The sequence below is a fragment of the Dendrobium catenatum genome, unplaced genomic scaffold (genome assembly GCF_001605985.2).
Source record: "Dendrobium catenatum unplaced genomic scaffold, ASM160598v2 fragScaff_scaffold_174, whole genome shotgun sequence".
NCBI classification, from domain to species: domain Eukaryota; kingdom Viridiplantae; phylum Streptophyta; class Magnoliopsida; order Asparagales; family Orchidaceae; genus Dendrobium; species Dendrobium catenatum.
The window spans coordinates 163,664-189,527 of NW_021318636.1; the positions used below are offsets into that span (position 1 = coordinate 163,664).

At 37.6% G+C, this 25,864-nt stretch overlaps 1 protein-coding gene across 1 annotated transcript; it reads left to right on the forward strand.

Moving 5' to 3' along the window:
- Window positions 1–9,375: 9,375 nt before the first annotated feature.
- Window positions 9,376–21,832, forward strand: LOC110112062 (mitogen-activated protein kinase kinase kinase 3). Its single transcript, XM_020844144.2, has 11 exons — window positions 9,376–10,113; window positions 10,746–11,180; window positions 11,341–11,428; window positions 11,584–11,646; window positions 17,711–17,871; window positions 17,994–18,069; window positions 19,996–20,055; window positions 20,161–20,268; window positions 20,358–20,591; window positions 21,023–21,123; window positions 21,207–21,832. The coding sequence occupies exons 1-11, from the start codon at window positions 9,701–9,703 to the stop codon at window positions 21,430–21,432; spliced, it is 1,965 nt and encodes a 654-aa protein (XP_020699803.1). The 5' UTR covers window positions 9,376–9,700; the 3' UTR covers window positions 21,433–21,832.
- The last annotated feature ends 4,032 nt before the right edge of the window (window positions 21,833–25,864 follow it).

Below are 25,864 nucleotides of genomic sequence, written 5' to 3' on the forward strand. Positions count from 1 at the left end.
CTGTAGAACTCTTTTATATAATCACTAACACTTTTATTCCCTTGAGTGCAATGCTGACATCGTAAGTACAACATATGTTCAAAATCTATTGAAAGAAAGTGCTTCTGCATCATTTGTTTCATTCGGTACTAGCTCTGAACTTCCCCTTTTTTTCCTCACGGCAACGAGATTGTAGTATTGTTGCCACCAAGCACTCGCTCCTCCTTTCAACCTACGTGCCACATACTTTATTTGTTTCTCTTTTGATATATTCATATATTCAAAAAGTGCTTCAACAACTCTTTCCCAATCGAGATAATCTTTAGTGTGGAGTCGCCTATGCATCAAAGAATAGAATATCAAGTTTCATGAAATTCTCCCTGGTGTCTGACTGTCCCCTGAATCTCCATGGGGAGTTATAATAATGTTGTTGATCATTGTTTGTTGAGTCAGATACTTCTACACGGTGTTGTAACTCACCTTTTTCCTCCTCTGAATTAGAGATTTCTTGATAGGGTGCTGCAGGTCACCAAAAGTTTCACTCCCTAGGGTTAAATGTCCGTAGAGCCAATGTGATTGTCGGCATAACTAGTTGCAGATTATTGCCATTGGTGTTGACTTGATGAAGTTCGTGCAGAGAACCTAAACAATTCTGCAATGAGTCCTTAAACTTGTCATGTAAGATTGACTTGTGTTGTCCACAAAGCCTCTAGACTCCGATCGCCGTCGGGAGCCTACTAACTGCTGCATTCCGCCATTTGCCCCAACAATAATGGCTCTGATGCCAAAAGAAAATTTGCAAGAACGAAGAAAAACAATAAACAAAAACTAGAGAAAAAACTGATTATATGTTATCGTCTACTTCTTAATATAAGTTCTATGTATATTTAGTGTTCTCCCTCGGAGTATGTTCGGTTTCTATATGAGACAAAACAATAGAAAATGATATGATCTATACTATAGTCTAAATTTAGATAATAAAACAACAAATTCTAGTAGAGGTAAATAGTAGTAGTGGAGTGTGTGTTGTGTTCTGCAACAAGGAATATAGCTGTGATGATCCACATCAAAAACAAACACTCGAAAAACAAATTACATCCACCAAACTTTCTCAGTTGCTTTATTGATATGAAGTTTATAAGTTGGTGTTTTAGGAGGCAATAGGACAATTTTTATGTGTTGGGCCAGGCCCAGCTTTCAGTTCTACGTGGATACCATGAGCATTTTATAATCTCATATCAATCTTTATATACAAATAAAACTTTTATTTATTAATTTATTTATTTTTAAATAAACAAGCAATAAAGCATAGATTTATTATAAGAGAGATTTAGGCTTCGTTTGGGATGACTTACTTTCTTGCTGTTTCTTAAAATAATTTTTTAATAAAAAAATTAAAATTTTTGTACTAAAAAATTGCTTCAAAAAACAATAAAAAACCGTCCCAAACGAAATCTTATCCTCAAATTTTGAATAACGACTTTAAATCTTTAACAATTAAGCACCCTTTCACCCACAAAAATCTAATACTTCTTTTTTAAAAAAAATCAATATAATATTACAGGGCTGCCTTTGAGAGACAATGACATGCACAATTAATGAATTCACAACTTTATGGCCTATATGAAGAACAGGTAAACGAAAGCATCACATAATTAATGAGCGATAGAGAAATATATAAAAGGCTTCATTAATAAGACACAATACCCATCATATAAGAAATGATTTATCGTCATGGTCCTTACAAGTTACAATAACGGGTTGGTGATAAAATTTAGAAGACAATCAATAAGCCAAAGCTTTAAATTTGTCGCAAAGATCACTGCAACCTTTAATTCGGGTCTCATTCATAGCCATCCATCCATGCTCTAAGTCAAACACATAAACGTACGTTGAGGTCACTAGCTTGTGCCTAATTTATTTTGTGAATTTAGCTTATTATTTATTTGATTTGTAGTTGGTATTTACATGCTAGTAGGGGTGTCAATATTTGATACGACACGAAACTCGACCAGGAAAATTTCGGGTTTGGGTCAACCTGTTTGTCAGACGGATCGGGTTCGGGTTCAAAAAAATGACTTGTTTTGAAAATTTGGGTCGGATTCGGGTTGACCCGCTAGCGGCTAGCATGCCACTTCCGTCAGGTTGACCCGGATAGCCTTCCCCATCCGCTAGCCGCACAAGTCACGAACAGCTTGGCAGTCTAGCAGCCTTCACGACTTCACATCATGTGCTCAGGCGTCCCAGCCCTCACATCACCGCCTCGCCCAGTCATGCGTCCACGGCCCCACTCCCTAGCCGCCCACGCTGCACTCTCGCACGAGCCACGTAGCACGCCTTCCTTGCCGAGTCGCCCAACCGTTTAAATTTAGGGTCCGAAATTCGGGAAAAAAAAAAACGGTTGGCAGGTCATGTCAGGTCAACCCACTAGCTCGCACGGGTCGGGCCCTGGTTGACAATCCTGACCCGTTTGAAAAAACAGGTCGGGTTAGGATCAACCTGTTTAAACCCGGATCAAACCGGATTTAACTTGAACCCGACTCGCATACCTGTTTTGACACCTCTACGTGCTAGAAAATTTATGTCTATAGAGTATGTATTTTAGTACGCACAAAAAAAAAACGTATAGGAGGTGAGAAATCTGATACACAACAATAAATATGAAATATACTCTTAAAAATACTACAATTGTATATCCACATCCATCAGCTTAATTAATAAATTATTTATTTTCATCTCATATAATCTTTTGTAACTATGAATATATTTTTGTAAAATAAAGATTTTTTATTTGAAACAATTTTCTTAGTATTTTTTAAATCAACTTTTTAGTACAAAATATTTTAAACTAAATTTTTTATACTAAAAAGATATTTTAAAAAGCAGTAAGAAAATCGACCCAAACGAATCCTTAGTCACTTTATATTATGAGAAAAGTGCAAATCAGTATGTCTTTCTGGGGGCAAATTATTGCATCCGGTCACTGGACGCGGAGATAGGTCCGGATATTAATAAAATATTATTTTAAATTAAGCGCATCAAAAGCGCAGGTAAAGCGCAGATAAAGTGCAGTTAAAGCGCAGGTCAAAATGCAGTCAAAACCGTAAGTATAGCGCAGTCAAAGCGCAAGTCAAAGGCGCAGTTAAAAGCACGGGTGACGTGGCAAATTTTTATTGGATGGTCGAACCTATTTTCTGCGTCTAGTGACCGGATGTAATAATTTGCCCTTTCTGGGGCATTTTAAGAGTTATAAAGTCTCGATCTAATTCTGGTTTAAAGGACAATATAGACAATGAGAGGTATGAAATATAGCAAAAAAGAGATAAAAATGGATGAAAAGGAGTCAGTCACACGGCAAGGAGGAAAGGAGTTGACTGCTTCTCGGCCGTCCTGTGCTGTGCATTCATGAATGCGTTTTGCAAGTCGACCAAAAAAGTCGGAGTCGAACGGATTAAAAATAGTTTTGCTGGTTCAATCTTGATGAAGGGTTGAATGCTGCAATTAATCTAAAAAAAAACTTTAGAGGAATTTTTTTTAAAATTTTTTATTTCTATTTTTACATAAAATAAAATATATTAGTTATCATAAAACTTAATGCTTTTTATTTATTTATTTATGTGATGGTGATGGCAATCACCGAGCATTATCAATTTATTTTAAATAAAAACGATTAATATTGGCCGAATGCTCAACCAACTTTTTTGAGTTGTATTTGTATGTAGATGCATGCTTAGGGCATCTCCAACCGAAAATTTCATTTTCACTTCAAAATGTAGTGAAACTAATCAAAAATGCTTGAGTCATCTTCAATTGAACTTCATTTTGGGCGCTTACGCGAAGGTAATCGTCTTCTCCTCTTTGGCGTGTTTCTTGAACAAATCCGGTTAAGGCAGAAAAATCATGTATGCGTCGCACTGTTCACCCTCCACCGATTATCGATTTTTTTTTCCCTTCAAAGGGAGCAAACCAGCTATGTCTTACAGTTGTTTGGAGATGCCCTTAGGTTATATATAAACAGGGGTGAAAATCGGAAAAAATTCAGGCTGGGCAATAGCCAATCCTAATTTTTTTTTTCTTACAAAAATAAATATTTTAACTATTTTGCTTATCTTCATTAAATGCAATTTCCCAACTTCTAAGAAAAAATTATTTTGTATTTCATGCATAAGACTATGTATTTCACAATCCTATTGTACCCGCATTTAAAAGAGAGATTGATTCTATAAAGTTGGGGTATGGAGAAGAAAGTTGTTAAATATTTTGAGCCATTGAAGACTAACGACATCATTATATTGAATATGAGAGAGCCAAGCACACTCCGACGTTTTGTACTTGAGTGTTGCGGTGAGGTATAGTTTGCTTGGAGACTAACAGAGAATGGAGCGCTACAACACTACGAGGCCGGCTGTCAATTTTCTTACTCGTTTTTCTTAAAGGGTTGTGTTTCTTGGTGGTTTTATTATATCTCTTTGTTAATTATATTGTGAGAATGGTGCAAGAGTGAAAAGAGGCAAGATCAAAGAGAGTGAGAGAGAAGATAGATCTGTACTATTTCTCCCAAATTTTCATAATGAATTTCTCATTGTAGCATGGCTCCGTAGTCTTTCATAGATTTCAAAATTTTTCACATCAAATACTAATATAATTTCTTTCCACTACATTTTCTCTTTCTTATCTGTATTCGCTCCATGATTTACTTCCCAACTATTTTCATCAGCCACAAATACAAATCCAAACTACCCACCATCATAGAACAATGATGCAAAGTAAGCAAATAAACTTGTTTAGTTATTGAATGAATTCTTCCTAGATTTTCTCCTGTAGTAAGGATTACTAATCCTAAGTCATCAAATGAAAAGACAAAAACAAACATATCTAAGATATAATAAGCATGCCAATATCACTTTAAAAACCCCATTTGGCAGATACGGAAGAAGTTCTATTGTAAGAGGAAACCTTTAGGGCTTCGATAAGCTGTATTAAAAACAATTTTTTGGGGACATTTAAATCATTTAAGGCAAATTCACACACACAACGCATACACAAAGATTCGAACCCAAGACCTCTCTTAGTTGGGAACAATTATTAGGTCAGGTGACCTGACGTAGCTCTACGTTCGGACGCTAATAATATGTCGCCACGTGCTCTTACTCTTTACCGCGCGGCCCGACGACCTGACTCGGGATTGTTATGTTCGCATATTGCTCTAGGTATTGCTCGGTATTACTCGGTATTGCGAGGTATTGCTTGGCAATAACGAGAAATATCGCTCTATCATGACCAATACTGAGCAATACCGAGAAATACATTTTCTCAGTATTGCTCGGTATTACTCGGAATTGGTCTTCGCAGAATGGTATTTCTCGTTATTGCCGAGCAAAATCGATCAATACCTAGCAATACCGAGTAATACCTAGCAATACACGAACAGAGCAATCCCGGCTCCGTTCCGGGTCGGGGTGTCGGGCTGCGCGGTAAATAATGAGAACACGTGACACTATTTTACTGACGTCCGAACATAGAGCTACGTCAGGTGACAGGACCAAATAAAAGTTCCTTAGTTGGAAGCCTAAGCTCTCAACTTATAGTTCAAGGTGAGCTGTGTTGTATTAAATTATTTTCAGTGAGAAAGTAGATGGCCTATAAATAAATAAGAAACAAAGCTTTTGCATGTACTATATTAGTTGTCATTTACTGATATTGGAAACCAGCTAATAACGAATAGGCTCCTGCATTAGTTGATAGAGAGGGAATGAATAACTTATCATATAATATGCCAAAGGTTCAAATTTGGCATTTTTGATAATATAATTAATATGAAAAGGAAACTAAATGACCGAAGGTTTTGCCTCAACGGCCTCTCACGAGAAGAACTTATATTAATTGATTTGGTTATTTTATTTTATTTTATATTATATTAATTAGTGGTTGTTTGTTTAAATTGACTTTTTAAAATAATATTATTGAGATATTAGCTTAATTCAGGCTGATAATTAGTTGGACCTAATATCAGAAATAAACATTAGTAAAGATTTGTTTCTAAAACTTTCTTTCAAAATTATTGATTGATATTGACATTCTAAGTTACTTTCTTTTGGGGGTTGATTAACACTTCCGAATTTGTGTTAAAATATTTGTTTATTTTTCTCTTAAAAGCTGTCTTTTCCCTTACCATTGTTATAAACAAATTGGAGAAAATTCTCAGAATTGTAAGAAAACTCTTGTGCTGTTGGAAAGATCTTTGCTTTCCTTCTGATATAGGAGGGTTAGATTTAGAAGCATTTGTGATTGCGTCGAAGGTTTTTTTTTTTTTCCTTCAAACAAATGCCAAATCTGCTATGGGTGAGGATAAGTTGAATACTGATGGGAGATTGGGAGTTATACAAGTCGTGATGGAGATGAAGAAGGTGCTTTTAGAGATGATTGAGGCGAGGTGATTCTTGCTTTTTCTCTACCTTTGGGCCAAGTTTGTGCTAGGGGTGTCAATATTTGACACGACACGAAAATCAGACTTGAATTCTACCCGGAAATTTTGGGTTTCGACCCAACCCGATTTCAAAACGGGTCAGGTTCGGGTTCCAGAATTCGACCCATTTGAAAAAGGGTCGAGTTCGAGTTGACTCGTCGGGTTGCAAGGTCAACCCGCTCGCGCCCACCCACGCGTACCCGCTCGCGCTCGAGGGTGCCGCACGCACCCGCTCGTGCCCGCCCACGCGCGCTCGCACCCGCCCGCGAGCACCCATGCGCAGCCTCTCGCGCTCGCACATTTCGTGTTGGGTCGGGTCCGCATTTCCGACCCGTTTACATAGCCGTGTCGGATTAGGGTGATCCGTTTGAACCCGAGTCAGTTCCAGGTTCGACCCGAACCCGACCTGTGACCCGAAATTGACACCCCTAGTGTGTGCTTTTCAAGCTGAAAATAAAGCTTTGCGACATTGTTCGGAATTGTTTGCTGCCCATGGCTTTAGAAAGATTATTGTTTTTTTTTAATGATTTAAGAATAGTTATATTCCTTTTTTCTTTTCTGAATGTTAGATTCAGCTATATTTTTCAGTGAAGAGAATGGATCTACAGATTATCTTGCTAAATTGGGTGCTTGATTGAATGATCAGAAGGTGTTTTATGTTCTTGATTGCCGTTTAAGCTGGGAAGTCTTACCAGGGTGGATGCTTAGGAGTAGGAGCGCAAACGAGTCGACTTAAGTTGGATATTAGTCTAATTCAGTCAAACTAGTTTAATCTTTATTGAGATCGAGCTAGAGCTCGACTTTAACTTGAGCTCATTTACTGGGCTCAAACTTAGCTCGTTTGAAAATTATTATACTCGAGCTCGGCTCGATTACTCAAACAAATTTGTAAAGCTCGAGCTTGAATTGAGAAATAATACAAAATGTCTAGCATGTTTTTATTATATTATTCTTAAATTAATTTTGAAATATATCTTAATTTAAACGAGCAGTTCAATAAACTAACGAGCCAAGACAGGTTGAGCTCGAGTTTAAACTCGTGGCTCGATTAGCTCTTTTCATAAGCTAGTTAATCAGTCGCATTTGAGTCAGCTCGACGCTCACCCTCATCCCAGCTAGAGAACTTCCTTCATTTATATTTTGAACATTTCTTTATTGTGACTTAATAAATCTTCTACCTTGCTTTGAGAATGTGTGGATTGTGTGTAAAATATAGGATGTCTGTTTTATGTTTTTTTTCTCTTTAGTTCATATTCTTATGAGATAAAATGAAGCCTTTTTTTTGAGACTTAATGATTTTTTAAAATTATTTCTACCTCTATAAACATTGATCTCCATTTGATAAAACATAAAATTTAATGATCTAACTTTACGCCCCATATATAAAGAAATTATTTTGTGCGTAGACTGGACATAGAATGTCATCCGGAGACCAACCAAGTAGTACCGAGCACATGGATGATGTGGCACATTCTGGTTGATCTCCGAATGGCGTTCGACGTTTACACAAAATAATTAATCACATATATAAGACCATGCTTATTCAATTTCTTATAAAAATATTGATTATGTTATAGATTTTATTTTATGAATTAGTATATATATAAAGGATGGTCTTTTCGCCGGACATAATGGCCGTAAAGGATTCATGTAGCCGACCCCACATAGTGGGATAAAGTCTTGATGTGTTGTTGTTGTATATATAAAGTAAAAATAAAAAGGGAAGCCTCCTTCAATTTCTATGATTATAAATTCATATTATTATCTTTTTCATTGTTATGCAATTTGTTCTTCATGATTGGGACATTATAAAAAAAAATGAACGTAATTGAGATGTCCAGAATAAAATAAATAAATTATATATATAATAGCTACAGGTGTTTCAGCTGCTTAACCCCAAAATAAATAAAAGCATTGCCAAGTGTGGCTAGCTTTGGCATTTTTACTTTAATATATAATTACTTAGGATATTTGATTATAACTTCTTAGGATAACCTCGCAAGAGAGTCTAGACTTTTTCTTTTATATTTTTGATATAATTTTATTCATCATATCAGAAGTTACAACATTTTTATCGGAAGTAACTAGGGGAGTTTGCTAGCTATGAAGGTACCTCACCACCTGGGATTCTTCGTTGTTATTCGCCTTCGCTCCTTGGACGACATTCCCTTCCGATCGGATCAAAGTTTCAACATTTTGATCTTAATAACGACAGGAGTTCACTCGCTGGCTCCTTCGTTGATGTTCGATGTCGCTCCTTGGACGACGTTTCCTTTCGATCGGATCAGAAGTTGCAACATTTTGATCAGAAGTAACAACGAGAGTTCGCTCGCTGGCTCCTTCGTTGTTGTTTTACTCGCTCCTTGGATGACGTTCCATTATGGTCGGATCAGAAGTTGCAACATTTTGAATGGAAGCAACAGCGGGAGTTCGCGTTGCTGTTCAACTTTGTTCCTTGAACGACATTCCCTTCCCATCAGACGGGAGTTCGCTCACTGGCTCCTTCGTTGTTGTTCGAGTTCGCTAGCTGTGAAGGATTCCGGATCAAAATCGGGTCAATTTCGAGTTTTCGAGTTAACCCAAATACTACCCGAAATTAAAAATGGGTCGAAAATAAGGATCTGAACCCGACCCGTTTCGGGTTCGAGTTGACTCGAACCTAAAATTTTCGTATCGAATTTGAGTCAAATTTTTAAGTCGTGTTAAATATTGAGACTCCTAATTTATTTTACCAATTCACGCATGTGTGAGAAGAGTTTTAAGAGAGAGAAGAACGAGAGATGCAAAGTTGATCGAGTGAATTTGGAGTTTTTTTTGGGGGTCCATAATTCGAGCTAATTTATGCCGATTTTATTAATATTTATATTTCGATTCTCATCATTCTATGTAAATGAGTAAATAAATGAGCGGGGTGGGTGCGAGCGGCCCAAGAAGAGTGACGATAAGCAATTGTTCCGCTGCTTTGTAGGCGAGTAGAACAGAGGAACTGCTCCTGTGCTCTATTTTCTCTTCTTCCCTCTACCATCTCGTGAAAGCGGACATTTTGGGCAAATATCCAGGAAGATTCGACCCTGCACCACGTCAGAATCATCTCCCGCCTTTTACTACCTCTTCTTTTTGCCGCCCATGAGCTGTCCTGATTAACTCATTATCCATCCGCCTCAAATCTCTTTCCACTAGCCCAGACGTCCATCTTCTGTCCCTCCAACTCGCGCATTCGAAGTGTACTCGCTCGGGTTTTGAATCGAATCAAAGATGCCTTCTTGGTGGAAGGGGAAGTCGAAGGGGAAGTCGAAGTCTTTGGCGGCGTCTGAACCGAGCCTGAGTAGCCGGCCGGATTGGGGGGAGGAGGAGGGGGAGGAGGAGGATAAAGGGGAGTGCTCGTCAACTTCGAAGAATCGACGGGAGGCGAGGAAGGAGAAGGCCAACAGTTTCGATGGGGTTCTTCTGGGGAAGAAAACTAAGGAGGCCGTCTCTGGTGGCCGCTCCGGGGATTCGGGGAGTACCTTCGCGTTTGGACATCCTCTGCCGCTCCCGTCAGGGTCCTCACCGTTGCCCTCTCTGCCGCTGGCGGATTCCGGGATAGTGACAGCATCCGGCTCGGCGTCCTATTCCAGTGTTAGTTCTTCGGGCTCCTCTGAAGACACTCCCGATCTTGGTTTCTACAGGTATTTCGATCTCATTCCTCCGCTTCCTATGATGGTTTTTACTGAAGAACGGGATTTAGCCCCGTGAAGGCTGGCGATCATGGCTTGTTTAATAACATGGGGAAATTGTGGGATTATGCGTTGTTCGAGACCTCTCTGCTGTATTTAATTCAAAAATGCTCCATTTTGCTTTTAGCACTGCGTGGTTATGCAAGTATTTAAACGTTTATGCTGGTTGCACTCTTGACTGAGAGACGTGGCTTTTATACAAACATGAAAGTTGTGAACTTTTTATCAGTATTAGCTGTTCTGATCGTTGCGCATAGAGTTTTAAAAAAATTTTATTTTTTCATTCCCTGTTTTTTTTCCTTGGATTCTGCTCTTTATTTTCTCTTTGAAATCAATTTATCAATTTCCTCATTTCACGTTTGGTGTTTTTATTGCTTGTCCTCTCCATCCAGCATTGTTTTCTTGTGAATCACGGAAGTCTTGTGGAAATCCATCTAAGAGTAGCCATCTTTCATGAAAACTACTGTATTCTTCTCTTGCTTAATCCATGAAGAACTGCTCTGCAACCAGTACAAACGTGAAAAAACTCTTATATAATTAGTCCTGTTTTGATTTATGTTTCCATCCCATCCTTGCTTCTCCAGGTTATCGAACACCATAAACATGGGAAGAAACAGAAATCTGTCAACAATTGAAAGGTGTCGTTTCTCATGCAGTCCAGTTTTGGAGCATCCCAGAAGCTTTGAGATACCATTATCTCCTAGAAAGGAAATCCAGTCTTCTGGTTTAAGCTACCCGGAAACCATGTTTAATCCGAGGACAGTGAGTTGTGCACCTAGTTCGCGCGGGTCTCCAATTTCATTATCTCCTGTACATCCAATTTCCCCCCTGCGCGTCCATCCAGGATCACCTTCAGGATGGCAAGAAGAATTGAAAAGCCCTCCTCATCCATTGCCTCTGCCTCCAAACTCTCCTGTCTCTCCATCTTCACTTTCTTCTCGTTCATCTCAAACGCAATGGAAGAAGGGAAAGTTATTAGGAAGAGGAACATTTGGACATGTCTATCTTGGATTCAACAGGTAATTGTTTCTTTCATCATTACCTTACCATCTTTATAAGTTGGCTTCTTCAGCATTTTCAGCAGGTTGCAAATTTAATAATCCCAATAAGCTTTGGATTTTGGTTTGTATTTTACATTGGCCATTTTATGGATGAAGAAGTTGTTTGCATGTTTTACAGTGAAAGTGGGCAAATGTGTGCTGTTAAAGAGGTCAAAGTCATATCTGATGATTCCATTTCTAGAGAATCGCTCAAGCAACTAAATCAGGTGATCTTCTTATTTTTTTCCCTCTAATTATTAAAAAGTTAATTTTAATAAGCATTTTTTCAATATAAAACTTTTTTTTTTGGCAATGATCTTTTGGCTATGAATGGTTGTGATATGTTTCAAGTGTTGATTTTGTAAGCATCATTAATTTCCAGGAAATAAATTTGCTCCGTCAGCTCTCACATCCAAACATTGTGCAGTACTATGGCAGTGAACTGGTATTTTTCTTAATCAGTCATCTACCTTTTTTTTTTTTGGTTAATTGCTTCTGCTACTCCAATTCTTCGTGATATCACTTGCCAGTGATTAAAAAGAAAGAAAGAAAGAACGATGATGAAATTTGTTGTGCAACTTACTTGGAAAGGCATATCAACTTCTTTGTAAAAGAACGATTGTTAAGCCTCTTACAATCATTTTTTGAGCTGTTAGGAGAATTTTGACGCAATGTTCTGAAGCTGTTCATGAAGTGTTGATTATATTTAATTGGTTTTGTATCTCACTTGTTTGTTATCTTACACTGATGAATTGGGAACTATTTGTACTTGGATGTGATGTATTCAAATTAGCTTATGCATTTCTTATAATGTTGATCCTTGAAATAATTAATATTTGTGCGCACTTGTCTTCTTGAAGATGCTTTGACATAGTTTTGCAGTTTGATTTTACAAAAGCTTCATATGTTATTGTGTTAAGATTTTATGTCTATGGTGTTCCATTCTAATTAATAAAGTGATGAAAAATAGAGTGCATTGTGGAAATTGAAAATATTAAATTAATGTCTTGGAGTCGAGCAACTATGCCCCGATCTATTAGGGCTTTAACCTTCTACTTGCAGAATTTGGACCAAGTTTGTGATAGGAATCCGATCTCCACAAAGTAAAAAACAGCAAAACTAAAGAGAAAATGCAGCATAAATCAGTGAGAAAGAATGAAATTATGGGTTAATTTTATTGACATCGACACCACAAATCAAGATACAAGTTATTCTACTATTCAAGAGGTAGATCGAGTCTCCGCAAACTCTAGGTGCCCCTAGGAATAACTCCAAAGAAAATTACTGCAAAAAATAAAATCACATAATAAAAATAAAACAACATAATCAATTCTAAATAAACCTTTATAATTCCATCCCAAAATTGAATTTAAATCAGTCATCTTTTCCTAAATAAACCTTCCTAATTTTCTCTCAAATATAAATTCAAATTAGCCCCGTTTCTCTAAATAAAATTTTCTAATTCTCTCACAATTTTGGTTTTCTATGATTAGTAATTAAAGGTAGAATTAACCCCCTTTGAGCTCCCCCTCTCTCCTTGCCCCTCGACCACACTAATGGGGCCCATAGGGCTCTTCCACCCGCCAGCTAGACCGGCCCCCTTGCTAGGGCCGGGTTGGTTGGCTAGACCGGCTTAGCCAGTCCATCAATACTCCCCTCTTAAAGCGTCACTTTGTCCTCAAGGTGGAACAAAGGAAACTGTTGTTGAATCATCTAATACAGTTCTCATGTTGCTTTATAGTCAGAGAGATCCTTCTACTCGATCAACACTTCTCTAGCTCCTTTGGTTGTTGAGCAAACTTCTCTTACTTTCCATTGGCTCCAAGATCACTTCCTTTTCTTCTGTCAAGGTCATCGACAACATTGTTGATGAACTGTGATCGCCAATAACTTTCCTCAGCTTGGACACATGGAATACTACGTGTATGGTGGAAGTAGGGGGTAGTTGCAAACAATAAACCACGGTATTAATCCTCTCCACAACCTCATAAGGCCTATAGTATCGTGGAGATAACATTTTAATTCTTCTTCAAGCTAAAATCTTTTATTTGTAGGGTCGAATCTTCAAATACACTTTATCACCCACCTCAAACTGCACATCCCTTATATTCCCGTTAGTTTGCTACTTCATAATTTGTTGTGTCTTCAGTAGATGCCCTTTTATCTCTTTCAATATCCTATCCCGTTCCTCCAACTATTGTTTCACTAATGAAACTGGAGTGCTCTTGGTCCCGTAGTATACTAGGTGAGAAGTGTTATATCCCGAACCAGATTGGTTCGGTCCGTGATTTCTCGCGCTCACGCAAGCCAGCCGACCCTTCTCCCGCTCCTCCTGTATCACGAACGAACCGCCCTTGCCTAGTTTCTCCCTCCAAATCGTCATTTCTTCCCATATTTGACAGATTCTTCCGCCTCGTTGCCTCTCTCTCTCACCATTTAAGGAGAATTGGAATCTAGGGCATCATTTTTCTCCTCTTTTCTCCCTCGTAGTAGCCACCGAAGGCCCTCCTCCTCCCTCTCGCAGCTGTCGTTTGATTGATCAATGAAATCACTAAGCATCTTCTTCACAATCTTCTCTTTCTCCTTCAATAGTAAGCTTCTTCATCTTCTCTTCTCTCCTCCCTCTCTTTGATTGTCTTCTTTGTGTTTATCAAGTTGTATAGTCCTGTTTCCTTCTCTCATTTAATTAGTTTTAGTTTAGTGGAGATTTTATTTCAATTTCATTAATTTTATTAGTTTAGATTTTATGTTATATCCCGACCCGAATAAGTTTGGTCTAGGATTTCTCACGCTCTCAAAAGCCAGCCAACCCTCCACTCGCTCCTCCTTCGCTCGAATCGCGAACGAACTGCACTTGCCCACCGTCTCTCCCTCCAAATTTCGATTCGGGCGAAGGAGCGAGAGGAGGGTCGGCCGGTTTGCGTGAGCGGGAGAAATCCTGGACCAAATCGGTCCAGGTTGCCATATAATAAGGAGGGTCTCTGCCATAAATGATTTTGAAGGGTGTAGTATGTGTTGCACTATGGTAGGATGTATTGTACTAGTACTCACCCAAGATAACTACTTCACCCAGGTCTTGAGTGTTTCTATACAAAACATCTCAAATAAGTCTCAACACTCCCATTCACCACCTCGGTTTGCCTATCAGTCTCTGGATGGAATGTTGTACACGTCTTCAAAATGATCTCCTGCATCATGAATAGCTCTCTCCAGAAGTGGTTCATGAGCACCTTGTCTCTATCTAACACTATGGACTCTGAAATTCTATGTAGACAGATCGTCTCTCGAATAAATGCTGCTGGCACTAAAACCGCCGTGTATGGGTATCGCAAGAAAATGCAGTGAGCATACTTGCTCAATCTATCCACTATTACCAAAATCACTTAAAACGCCTTCGATTTTGGTAGGTCTTCAATGAAATTCATCGTTATCTCTTCCAACACCTTCTCGGGCAGCGCTAGAGGTTGTAAAAGTCCTCATGGAGCCATTGCCATATATTTGTGCTTTTGATAGATATCGCAGCTGGTCGCTATCTCCTCTACATCTTTCTGCATTCCAACCCAATACATTTATGCTGTCAACCTATGATAGGTCTTTTGTATCCATGAGTGCCCTCCTATGGTACTATCATAAAACTCCCGCAGCAAGTAGGGTACATATGGCGACATCCTTGGTATCATTATTCACCCATGGTATAACAGTCTCTGATCGACTAAGGTATAACGTGGATGGCTATCCATGTTCCCCAATAGATCTCTCATAATTTTCTCCAATCCTTTATCTTGCTGACTTTCCCTTCTCAATGCCGCTCAGTCCACAACATAGAGAATATACAATGCCATCATGTGAGGCTCACTCATACACCTAGATAACCCATCTGCGACATTGTTCTCTATCTTTGGTCGATACTATATCTCAAAATCATAACAAAAAAATTTAGAAAGCCACCTTTGATGCTCCTCTATAACCATCCTTTGCTCTAGAAGAAACTTTAAACTACTTTGATTAGTCTTAACAATGAAGTGTCGCCCCAACATATAGGTTCTTCACTTCTGGCCAGCACAATCGCCTTCAGCTCCCTCTTGTAAACTTACTTCAGCCTTGCCCTGACATTCAACACCTGATTGAAATATGCCAATGGTCTCTGGTCCTGCATAAGTACAACTCCGAGCCCATACCCCAAAGCATCCGTCTCCACCATAAAAGGCTGGCTGAAGTCGGACAGGGCTAACACTGGCATGCTGGTCATCTCCTTGTTCAACTCCTCAGAGGCCTTGGTAGCTGCTTTGCCTCAATTAAAATTCTTCTTCTTTAGTTGTTCGGTTAAATGCTAGGTTATTGAACTGTATCTCTTCACGAACTTTTTGTATTAGCCTATAAGTCCTAAGAACCCTCTCAACTCCCTCAATATATTGGGCCACCTCAGCACGGCCTCAATTTTGCTCTGGTCAGCTGTTACTCCTTCCCGTGATACCATGTGACCCAAATATTTTACTCTAGGCTGGGCGAATGACCACTTATTAACAAACAAGTGATCATCCAATAGAGTGGATAACACCAATCTCAAGTATTCTAAGTGTTCCTCCTCAGTCCTATTGTAAATGGAAATATCATCAAAGAAGACTGACACAAACCTCCACAAATATGGTTGGAATATCATGTTCATCAAGGACTGGAGAGTAGCTGGAGCATTAGTGAGGCCGAAAAACATTACTAAATGCTCATAGTGTCCCTCATGAGTCCTAAATGCCATCTTAGGAACATCCTCAGGCCTCATCCGGATCTGATGGTACCCTGGATTCAAATAAATCTTCGAGAAAAGCACCACTCCATAAAGCTTATCCAATAACTCATCAATCACTAGAATAGAAAAATTGTCTGGTAGTCTCCTTATTCAATGTCTGGTAGTCCATACAAAACTTTCAACTACCATTTTTCTTTTTCACTAATAGAACTGAACTAGAAAATATATTGACACTGGGTCGAATGATCAGTGCCTCTAGCATCTCCCTAATCAATCTCTCTATCTCATCCTTCTGGATTTGGGGATAATGGTACATAGGAACACTAATGGGTGAGACTCCTTCCTTTAAGATGATAGCATGCTCGTGTTCCCGTGGAGGATGCAACCCTTGAACTGGCTGGAACACCTCTCGATACTGCTGCAGGAGTGGATGAACCATGTCAGGTGCTTCTATCTTCTCCTCATCATTTTCTCTTTCCAAACTCTGCAACTCAACAAAAAATCTCACTCCTTTATCCTGGATTGCCCTCATCATGGTTTTGAGTGAAACCATAGTTTTGGACATGCTAGGATCCCTCTAATAACCACTCTCCCCCTCTCATGCTTGAACTCCATTGTTAGAGCCTTCCAATCAATCTTGGTCTTCCCCAATTTTTGCAGCCATGTAATTCCCAGTATTACATATTTGCTCTCCAAATCTAATGGCAAAAAGTCTTCCAATGCCTAAAACTTTTAAGGATTAAGATCACCCATTTGCAAATTTCTCTACTATCTACTATTCATGTTCCTAGCATAACTCCATATCCCCCCATGTCTACTAATTTCAGCCTCAACTGATCCACCATCCTGTTATAAATGAAGTTGTGGGTAGCTCCACTATCCACCTACCACATCCTGTTCTTGTATAAGAACGGTGTAAGATAGAAGAGAAGAAATGATCGAGTTGAGAGAAAAGAGAGAGATGTACTAATTCTCCCATATTTTTATAGTGGATTTCTTGGTGTGGAGTGGCTCTGTGTTTTCTTTTTTCTGTTTCGGATTTTTCATGTTAAATTCTGGTGTTCTTTATTTTTCGCTGCATTTCTATTTTTCATGTTTGTATTCGTTGTGTGGTTTACTTCCGCCCCCAATCATAACAGTCATACTTCCCTAAATAAATCTTCCAATTACCCCCAAAATCTGAATTCAAATTAGCCCTTTTTCCCTAGATAAACATTCATAATCCCCTCCCAAATTTATTTTTCTATGAAGTAATTAAAGGTAGAATTAATTTCCTTTGAGCCCCTCTCTCTCCTTGCCCGCTGCCCACACTAGTGGGGCCCACAGGACTCTTCTGCTTGCTAGCTAGATCGGCCCCCCTTGCTGGGGTCCGGTTTATTGGCTGGACCGGCTCGGACAGTCCAACAGTTTGCAAATGCTCTTACTGGATGGTTTTATACTTTTAACGTGAAACCCTTTGGTGGTTGGAATTCTGAGGGACCTCTTTTGTGGTTTTGATATGATGGTTCTCTTTTTTACTTTGTATTAAATTGCAATATGATGATCTCTAGGTCTGGCTCTAATATTCTTTTGGTATCTATGTTCTTTACATTGGCGAGTTAAAAATATGTTCCCTTCTCAAAAGATGTTCAGAAGCCCTTTCTTTTCTGGCATGAATTGTTGATCTTCTTAGACATGTCTCCTATCGAATAGTTGATTTTGGAATATGTTTTTCCTTAATTTCAAGAGTCTCTTATGATTTCGCCCTATAATTTCCTTTTTGTAGGTAGATGAAACACTAGCGGTTTATCTTGAATACGTCTCAGGAGGTTCTATCCACAAGTTACTTCAAGAATATGGCTCTTTTGGAGAACCTGTTATCAGAAATTATACTGCACAGATTCTTTCTGGGCTTGCTTATTTGCATGGGAGAAACACAGTGCATAGGTATTGCTCCTAATTGCCAATCCTTTTCTAAGCCACAGAGTTATTTTATTCATCATCATAGCTATATTTTTTTAACTTTTTATAACTGACTGCAACTGGTTTTTTTTTTTTTGACATAAAAGGGATATTAAAGGGGCAAACATACTTGTGGATCCTAATGGTGAAGTCAAGCTTGCTGATTTTGGCATGGCTAAACATGTATGCTCGTTAATCATAACTATTTCCATCTCATGCATACATACTGATATAGGATGACTTAGGGCCATGATTGTTAATACAATTAATATGATGTTTAGTATGCTTTCATGTAAAGAAAAATTGAGGATTCATAGCTCACAAGTTGTTAATTAATCCAACAACTCATTTTTTTTAAATGAAATTCGACAGTTTAAGCCCAATTGACAATAAAATATCAATAAATATGTGAGAATTTCAAAAATAATTTGAAAATAAATAAAATTATTGGGTTGGCAAATTGATTTTCACAAAAATCAAAATTTCTATTTTTCAATTTATCACTTTTTGACTAACATCAAGATTACTTAACTAATCAATAATAATTATGTTTAAGAAATAGACAAGGGACAAAATTATCAAAGAAAAATCATATCTTGTGTTGTTACAAGGAGATGATTTCGCCTAGATTTACTCATAAGATTGAAACTAAAATGTGAAATTTTATGAGTCAAGAGTTCTTAATTATATGCCTCAACCTTTATAAACTCCTCATAATCTAGGCTAGGCATAGGACAGTTCTAATTGAAATTTAAATTAATTCCACTTGTCAAAAATATTTCCAATTTAATTTTTAAAGTTTCAAATCAACTAAACTGTCCCACCATGCAAATAAACCCAATTCTAAGGACACCGAGCACACAAGCTTTTATGTGATTTCCATGATTTCCACGTTTCGCAGGTGAAACACACAAGTCAAGCCATTGGAGGCGGGACCTCATTGAAATGAGACCACATAGGCCACAATTTCAAAATTCCCAGTGTGGGCTTTTTAACTGCTTTTTTTAGTTGGAAAATGCCAGAGACCACCACATTATAACACTGCCTAAGAAAGTCCTGCATCGCATGCTTTCGCATTCATATTATAATGAATAACCTTCTTTCACAGTGTTTAACTCGTGAGCCCAAAACGATGTCACTAACATGCATGTATACATGCACGCGACATGATTCTGTCATATTGAAATTGGTACTGTCATAGGTGATCTTGGAGAGGCTGATGTGTCTTGGAAGTAAAAACAACAAGTAGATCTGTAGATAGGAAGAAAATTGTAGAAATCAAGTATTAGGACTGATTTTTGGATTCTCTCTTCAATAATAATGAAAGATATAAGTGATTTACTGTTTGAGAGATAAATCAGCTCTCCCACATATCCTAGACGCCGCTAGGAAAATCACAACAAACCATAGAATAAATTTCAGCAAAATATAATTTTCAAATCCTAGACCAAACTCCCCTTTAAATAGCCCTAACACACAATTCACACAATTAAGACATTTCTAAATAGCATAAACACAATTAGAAAATTTTCATAAACAATTAAACCATTTCTAAACAACATAAATACAATTAAAAAACTTTCCTAAATAATTAAACCCTTAATAAACAACATAAACACAAGCAAGAAATCTTCCTAAACAACTCTCCCTTGATTAAGAACCTTCCTAAACAATTCTCTCTTGATCAAGAACCTTTATAAATAATTCTCCCTTAATTAGGAACCTTAGGATCCTTCCTAGATAGCTCTGCTTTGATTAGAAACCTTCCTAAACAACTCCCCTTGATTAGGAACCTTCCTAAACAGCTCACCGTTCATGGCTGTGGGCCCCCCGGTGTATCAAAGGCTTAAGCTGGGCAATTATGCGGTGAGAGCCGGCCAGTCTAACCATTCCATTGCTAGTAGTATATTGGCCTTAAAATAACCAATTCATTGCATGCAGCCGTACACACTCCAATTTGTCAAAATTAAGCTATCATATAGTTCAATTATGCAAAAAAAGTATTCTTTGACTTTCTTTTGATAATTTGTTGCTGTGTCTATAAGACTGTTTCAGCGTTGTTATCTCCTAACTTTTGTTCAACTGTTCTCTTTCTCTCTATTGCTATAGATATCATCCTATACTTCAATACGATCTTTTAAAGGAAGCCCATACTGGATGGCTCCTGAGGTAATAATATGTCAGATAGATGTTAAGCCTACAACCACCATTTGCAGATAATACTAACCGTATATCTTTACTATTTCTAATCACAATGATGAACAATTTCTATAGGTCATCATGAATGGAAGTGGATACAATCTCTCGGTGGATATTTGGAGCCTCGGTTGTACAGTACTTGAGATGGCAACTTCGAAACCTCCATGGAGCCAGTTTGAAGGGGTGCGCCATTTATTTTTTAATGTATGACTGTTATTTGTTTTATTATTGTATGGAAAAAAAAAAACTTTGATTTTGTTTTTAATTGGCAGGTAGCGGCAATATTTAAAATTGGCAATAGCAAGGATATACCAGCTATCCCAGATCATCTTTCTTCTGAAGCAAAAAGTTTTCTTAGATTATGTTTGCTTCGTGATCCTTCAGCAAGACCTACAGCGGCCCAATTGATGTATCATCCTTTTGTGTGTGATCAATCTACAATAAAAGCTACTAAATCAAGTACGATGGACATGCTTTCTACTTCATCTGATGGAACCTATTCAATGGTATTGTAGCTCCAAAACTTACAAAATTTCTCTTAATTACTTTTGTATCTGAAAAGAAGAAACTACAATTCTAGTTTCATTCCATTTTTTGTACTCATTTGAGTGATTTTCTATCTTTATAGAAATTTGTCAGAATTCATTGAACCCTGAAGTTTTTCATAGAAGTTTATTGGCGTCAAAGTTGGTCATTTTAAATTAGTTCTGCAAGAGTTTATTCACTGAACATTTTGTGATTTTTGGTTGAACCAAACGTCAAATAATTTCTTTTATCCCAATTTTTGACAAAATTTCTGCACGAATATGATAATGTTATGAAATTTGTTATCTGAATACGCTACAAATGATTGAATAAGATTACAAGAATTGGTGGCATGGACTCTTCTATTGAATTCTGATCTTTGCCTTTCCCTTCTCTGTTCATTCTCATGCAGGATAAAGGTTTTCACATCAACAAAAGTGCTTCTTCTTTATTTGAAAAAGATTATGGAATTGGACGCCCGGTTACCAACATCCTAGTTCATAAGAATCCAAGGTATCTCCATCTACGACATGAATTAAGCAAGATGCATCCTTTTTCCTTCTCGATTTATTTCTAAAACCTTTTGTATGTCTCAGTTGTAGTGATCTTACGGGCATGAGAGCTAACATGTCATTACCTGCCACTCGCTGTTCAAGTCCTCTTCGGCAATGTAAACAATGCAATCGAAGCTGTCTCCCTTCTCCTACCCACCCGGTATTGTCGGCTGGAGCTCACCAATCAAGGCCGAGCAACCTCCCAGATTATAGTCTGGATATTGCAGAGCTCAAAAACCAGTCACCCTATCACTGGCAAAGAAGATGAGAAGTATGCATCATGTGCATTTTTCTCTTAACTTCGATAGGCTGCGCAAGAACAATTCTTTTAACTTCTTTAATGGATTCTGCGGAAAGAATTGCACTCAACTGCAGAACCTGCTCACCTTCACATCAGTCATGTGGAAATCATTTTGGATGGCAGAACGGTGGGTTTGATCTTCTTTGTTTTTCTGTTATAGTACCTGACAATGCATTGCGTAAATTTTTTTTTTTTAAATGCATTGTGTGGATTTTTTTCTTCTTTTAACAATGCATTGTTGGATTCAGTCATTGTACATAGTATATTTAGAGTTATAGCCCATTATGTATATTTGATTGTTTGAATGCTATAAATATTTGTTTTTTTTTTTAAGAAAAATGGAGAAAAATAATGAATTTTTGTTTTTTGGGTTATGTGGTTCATGATAGATTGTTGTTGATCAATGCACTTTAAAAACCCACCTGAATAATGGAAGACGTTAAATTTTATCATAAAGGTTTTCCTTTTTATGGATTAGGCTAAGAACAATGTTTATTATAGTAATGATGTTGATGTTTTTCAAAGGAGCAAGCTTCTGAAGTTAATTATTTATAGAACATGATTGAGAAAATTCTTCATTCAAGGAGCTTGTGTTCAATTCAATGTTGAGAGAAGAGTGGGGTGTTACATGGCCATATGTAACAATGTGTTAAATGGCTTAGTATTTGTATGGAAATTTAGCACTGATAATAAAATGTCAAAGAGATACTAGAGTTTTCATGAAAAAGAGAAAACTCGTAAGATTTGGCCTAGGTAAAATTATTCTACTAGAGTTTGTCTTCAGTTACCAAAGATGTTCTTTCCAAACTTTCAAGAATGTACGTGTTCATAAAATATAGTAGACATAGATTATATTAGAGTTGTCATTGATGACGTGCATTGGCTTTATAGGTGATGATGCTCGTTGATGTTGTTGATGATGTGAGTGACAAAATCAATGATAGATAGAGCCAACTAATGCCAGTGATCGGGGCGTAGTAGTCAGATGGTGGTGTTCAAAAGATAATAAGAGGGTGATAGTCATCGGGATATCATAGTTGGGTGATAGTAGTTGCGTGATCATAGTAGGGTGAATGAGGTTAATTGGATGGGTTGCAATCAGGTGAGGAGGTTAGAGAATCATAATTGAGCAATGATGATATAGGGCCATAATCAAATGATGTTGGGTTAAAGGATTGTAACTAGGGAATGTTTGTCAAGGGACTATAAATTGGATATGGTGTTCAGAGAATTGTTGTTGGGTGATATATAGTGGTCGAAGGATCGTTGTCGGGTGGTGATGGTTGGGAGATTATAGTCATGTGAAGGTCGCTAGATGACTATATTCAGGCAACCGTAGCTCGAAGATCATAATCAGATGACGGTCTCAAATGACTTTGGTCAATTGACGGTGGTTGGTGCTAGTTTTTGTGGAATTTGATTGTTTGTGGAATTTGATTGACTTGATCAATCAGGTTGCACTGTTGACTCAGATCTTACTCTCGTAGGTAACATTCATGTTTTTGCTTTCGTTTTTAGGTCTAGGAAAGAGTAATGGTTGTGTAGTTTTGAATATCATGCTCAAATATGTGCTATAGATATGCCTTTTGGTTTGACTAGTTTATTTTGCAGGCTTGAATTTTATTTGGTTTTATTGTTTGTTGTCAAGTGTTGTTTGTAGATAAATCTTATATTGTACATATATTTTTAAATGATATATAGAAATCATTGTTGATATTCAATAATCTTCTGCTTTATATTGTATTTAGAATATAGTGACTCTGTATAGTATATAAATTTGAAGTTTTATTTCAATACTTTTCTAACTAGATCTTATGGTCTGCTTGTCACAATTGGACACGGTATGGTACGATCTGTGTGTTATTGGATCATATTAGGTCGGATTGAGAGAGAGAGAGAGAGAGAGAGAGAGTCAAATAAGGCTTTGTTTATGCTTGGTTCATTAAGAAAACAGCTGAAAATAATTATTTAATATCAAATTCCTTATTTAACAAATGTATAGGACTCGAGCTTCTTAGCGAGCTCAACTCGAGTTGTTCACAAACGATGGGCTTTTTTGATAGCCATCGTTATTAGAACTCAAATTTAGATTATTTCGACATTCTTGAATCCATCCTGTCTAAAGATACTGCTTCAATAATAATTGATATATCATCAAAAAAATTTCTTGATCAGGCATGAATCTTGAGAAAAAATCTAGTTGGAATCTTTCGAATTAAATTTAGAATCATTTGAATTCCGATTTTAGAAAATTTATAGTCGAACTAAGCATCTCAGAATTACGAACCCAATGACACCAAATTCGACTCAATCCGAGCCCAAATGGGTCCAAATCGAAGACCTATAGTATATTTGGAGATTTCAAACCATAAATTGGACAACCAAACGATTTTCAAACATGACATGCTTATAGTCAAATCGAGCGGCTCGACAAGACGAATCCAACGATCCCAAGATTGTCAATTTCTGACATCACTAAGGCATTCAAATGTACATTAAATGATCTACAATCAAGGGAATCAACATTAGCCGTCCATTCAAACCACTCCCAACTTACCCTTGATCTACGCCCTATTTACTGGCCATGCCACTCTTAGAAAATTATAAATGGACCCCTCATTCCTCATGGAAAGGGCCCAAAAGAGGGACCAAGCAAGGAGGGAAAGAAAAGAGAAGAGGAAGAGAAATTAGAGATCTCTCTTACCACCAAGCTCCTTGTCAACCATCTCCCGGCCACCAACTGTCATTGGACTGACATCAGACTTTCGCCAGGCCAACGACTGATGCCGAAATTATACTTGGCCGCCAAATGACACCAGACTTCTTCCCGGCCACCAACTGACATTGGACTTCCACCCCGACAACCAACTGATGTTGAACTTCTTCCCGTCTACCAACTAACGTTGGACTTCCATTTGACTTTCAATTATTATTGGACTTATACCCGGCCTCCAACTGACACCTAACTTCTGCCATGTCATCAACTAACACCGGACTTACACCCGCCACTAACTAACGCCAAACTTCTGCCCGTCAACCAACTGATGTTGGACTTCCACTTAACCTCCGACTACGGACCTTTCAACCTCTGTCGCCCGACTACGGTCATTCCGACATCCATGACCCAACTACAGTCTTTCCGATCTCCGTTGCCCGCCGACTTTGATATTTCCGACCTCCGTCTCCAATTGACTATGGTCCTACTGACCAAACAAACACATCAATTATGATTCTTCCAATTCTCATCATGTAATGCACTCTATATGATATATATTTGTTATATCAAGCCAAAGCCTTCCCCTGAGGAAGGGCCTCATTTGTAACTGACTGCAAGTACTAGTGGATTCATTCAAATTGGGCTAGGCCCCGTGATTTTTCTCCCTTTTCATGGGTTTCCACGTAAAAACTCTGGTGTATTTTATGAACGCTACACCCTCTCTTGTATCTGATTGTGTGTTGGATCTTCGTACAAAGCTAGAATACTAAACTTTATATTTCATTACCATCATGAATATTCCAGGACGCAACTATAACATTATTTGTTTAGATCGAAATCTAATTAGCTTTTGTAATAATTTTTGAAAATTTTGAATTAATGTTGGAGAGAATTCTACATTTTGCATAATGTATGTGCTTAACTAAATTTATTTTAAAATATCAATGAATGTACTTTTTTGTTTTACATTTTTATTCCCAACTCCGACAAAATATAGGAAGAAAATTTTATTATATCGCCCCTGAAACCCATATGCATGGAAGATTTTTTTTTGCTATCAAACAGAGTTAATTATTGTTTAGATTAAATATTCCTTGCCAGGTCTTCGTCAGTATACACCAAACAAAAAGTTTCGTATGCATTCCACCGCAACATTCGGGTTTTTTCTTTCTCATCTGCTTAACATGTCAATACTTCTTTGCTATTAAAAAAGACCAGGAGATCGATAAGACTATAGCATATTCTAGCTTTTCATTAATCTGCTACTGGTAAATTACTTTTGTGGATAACTTACTGTACATGTAGGAAACAATGAGGTCAGGCTGTACATAAATATAATCATCATATTTAATTACAACTAGGTAAAGCTGCTTTGAATAAATGTCAAAATATATAAATATTGTGGTTAGTTGGAGATCGTAGTATCAGTACTCAAGCTATATATAGTTAGCTGCTGGTAGCTACCTGTTGCAACTATATTTGAATAGTCTTAAATATATAAAGTTCAGTCGTCGACGTTGCAAACTAGAATTATGATGACAGATTAAAGAGCGCTAGTTGTATGCGCGAGCTTAGATTTTTTTTGGTATAAATTTTTTTTTGTTTTCTTATTTTTAAGCTAAAAAATTACTTTAAAATAATAAAAAATCGTCCCAAATGAAGTCTTAGGCTTAGGCTTCATTT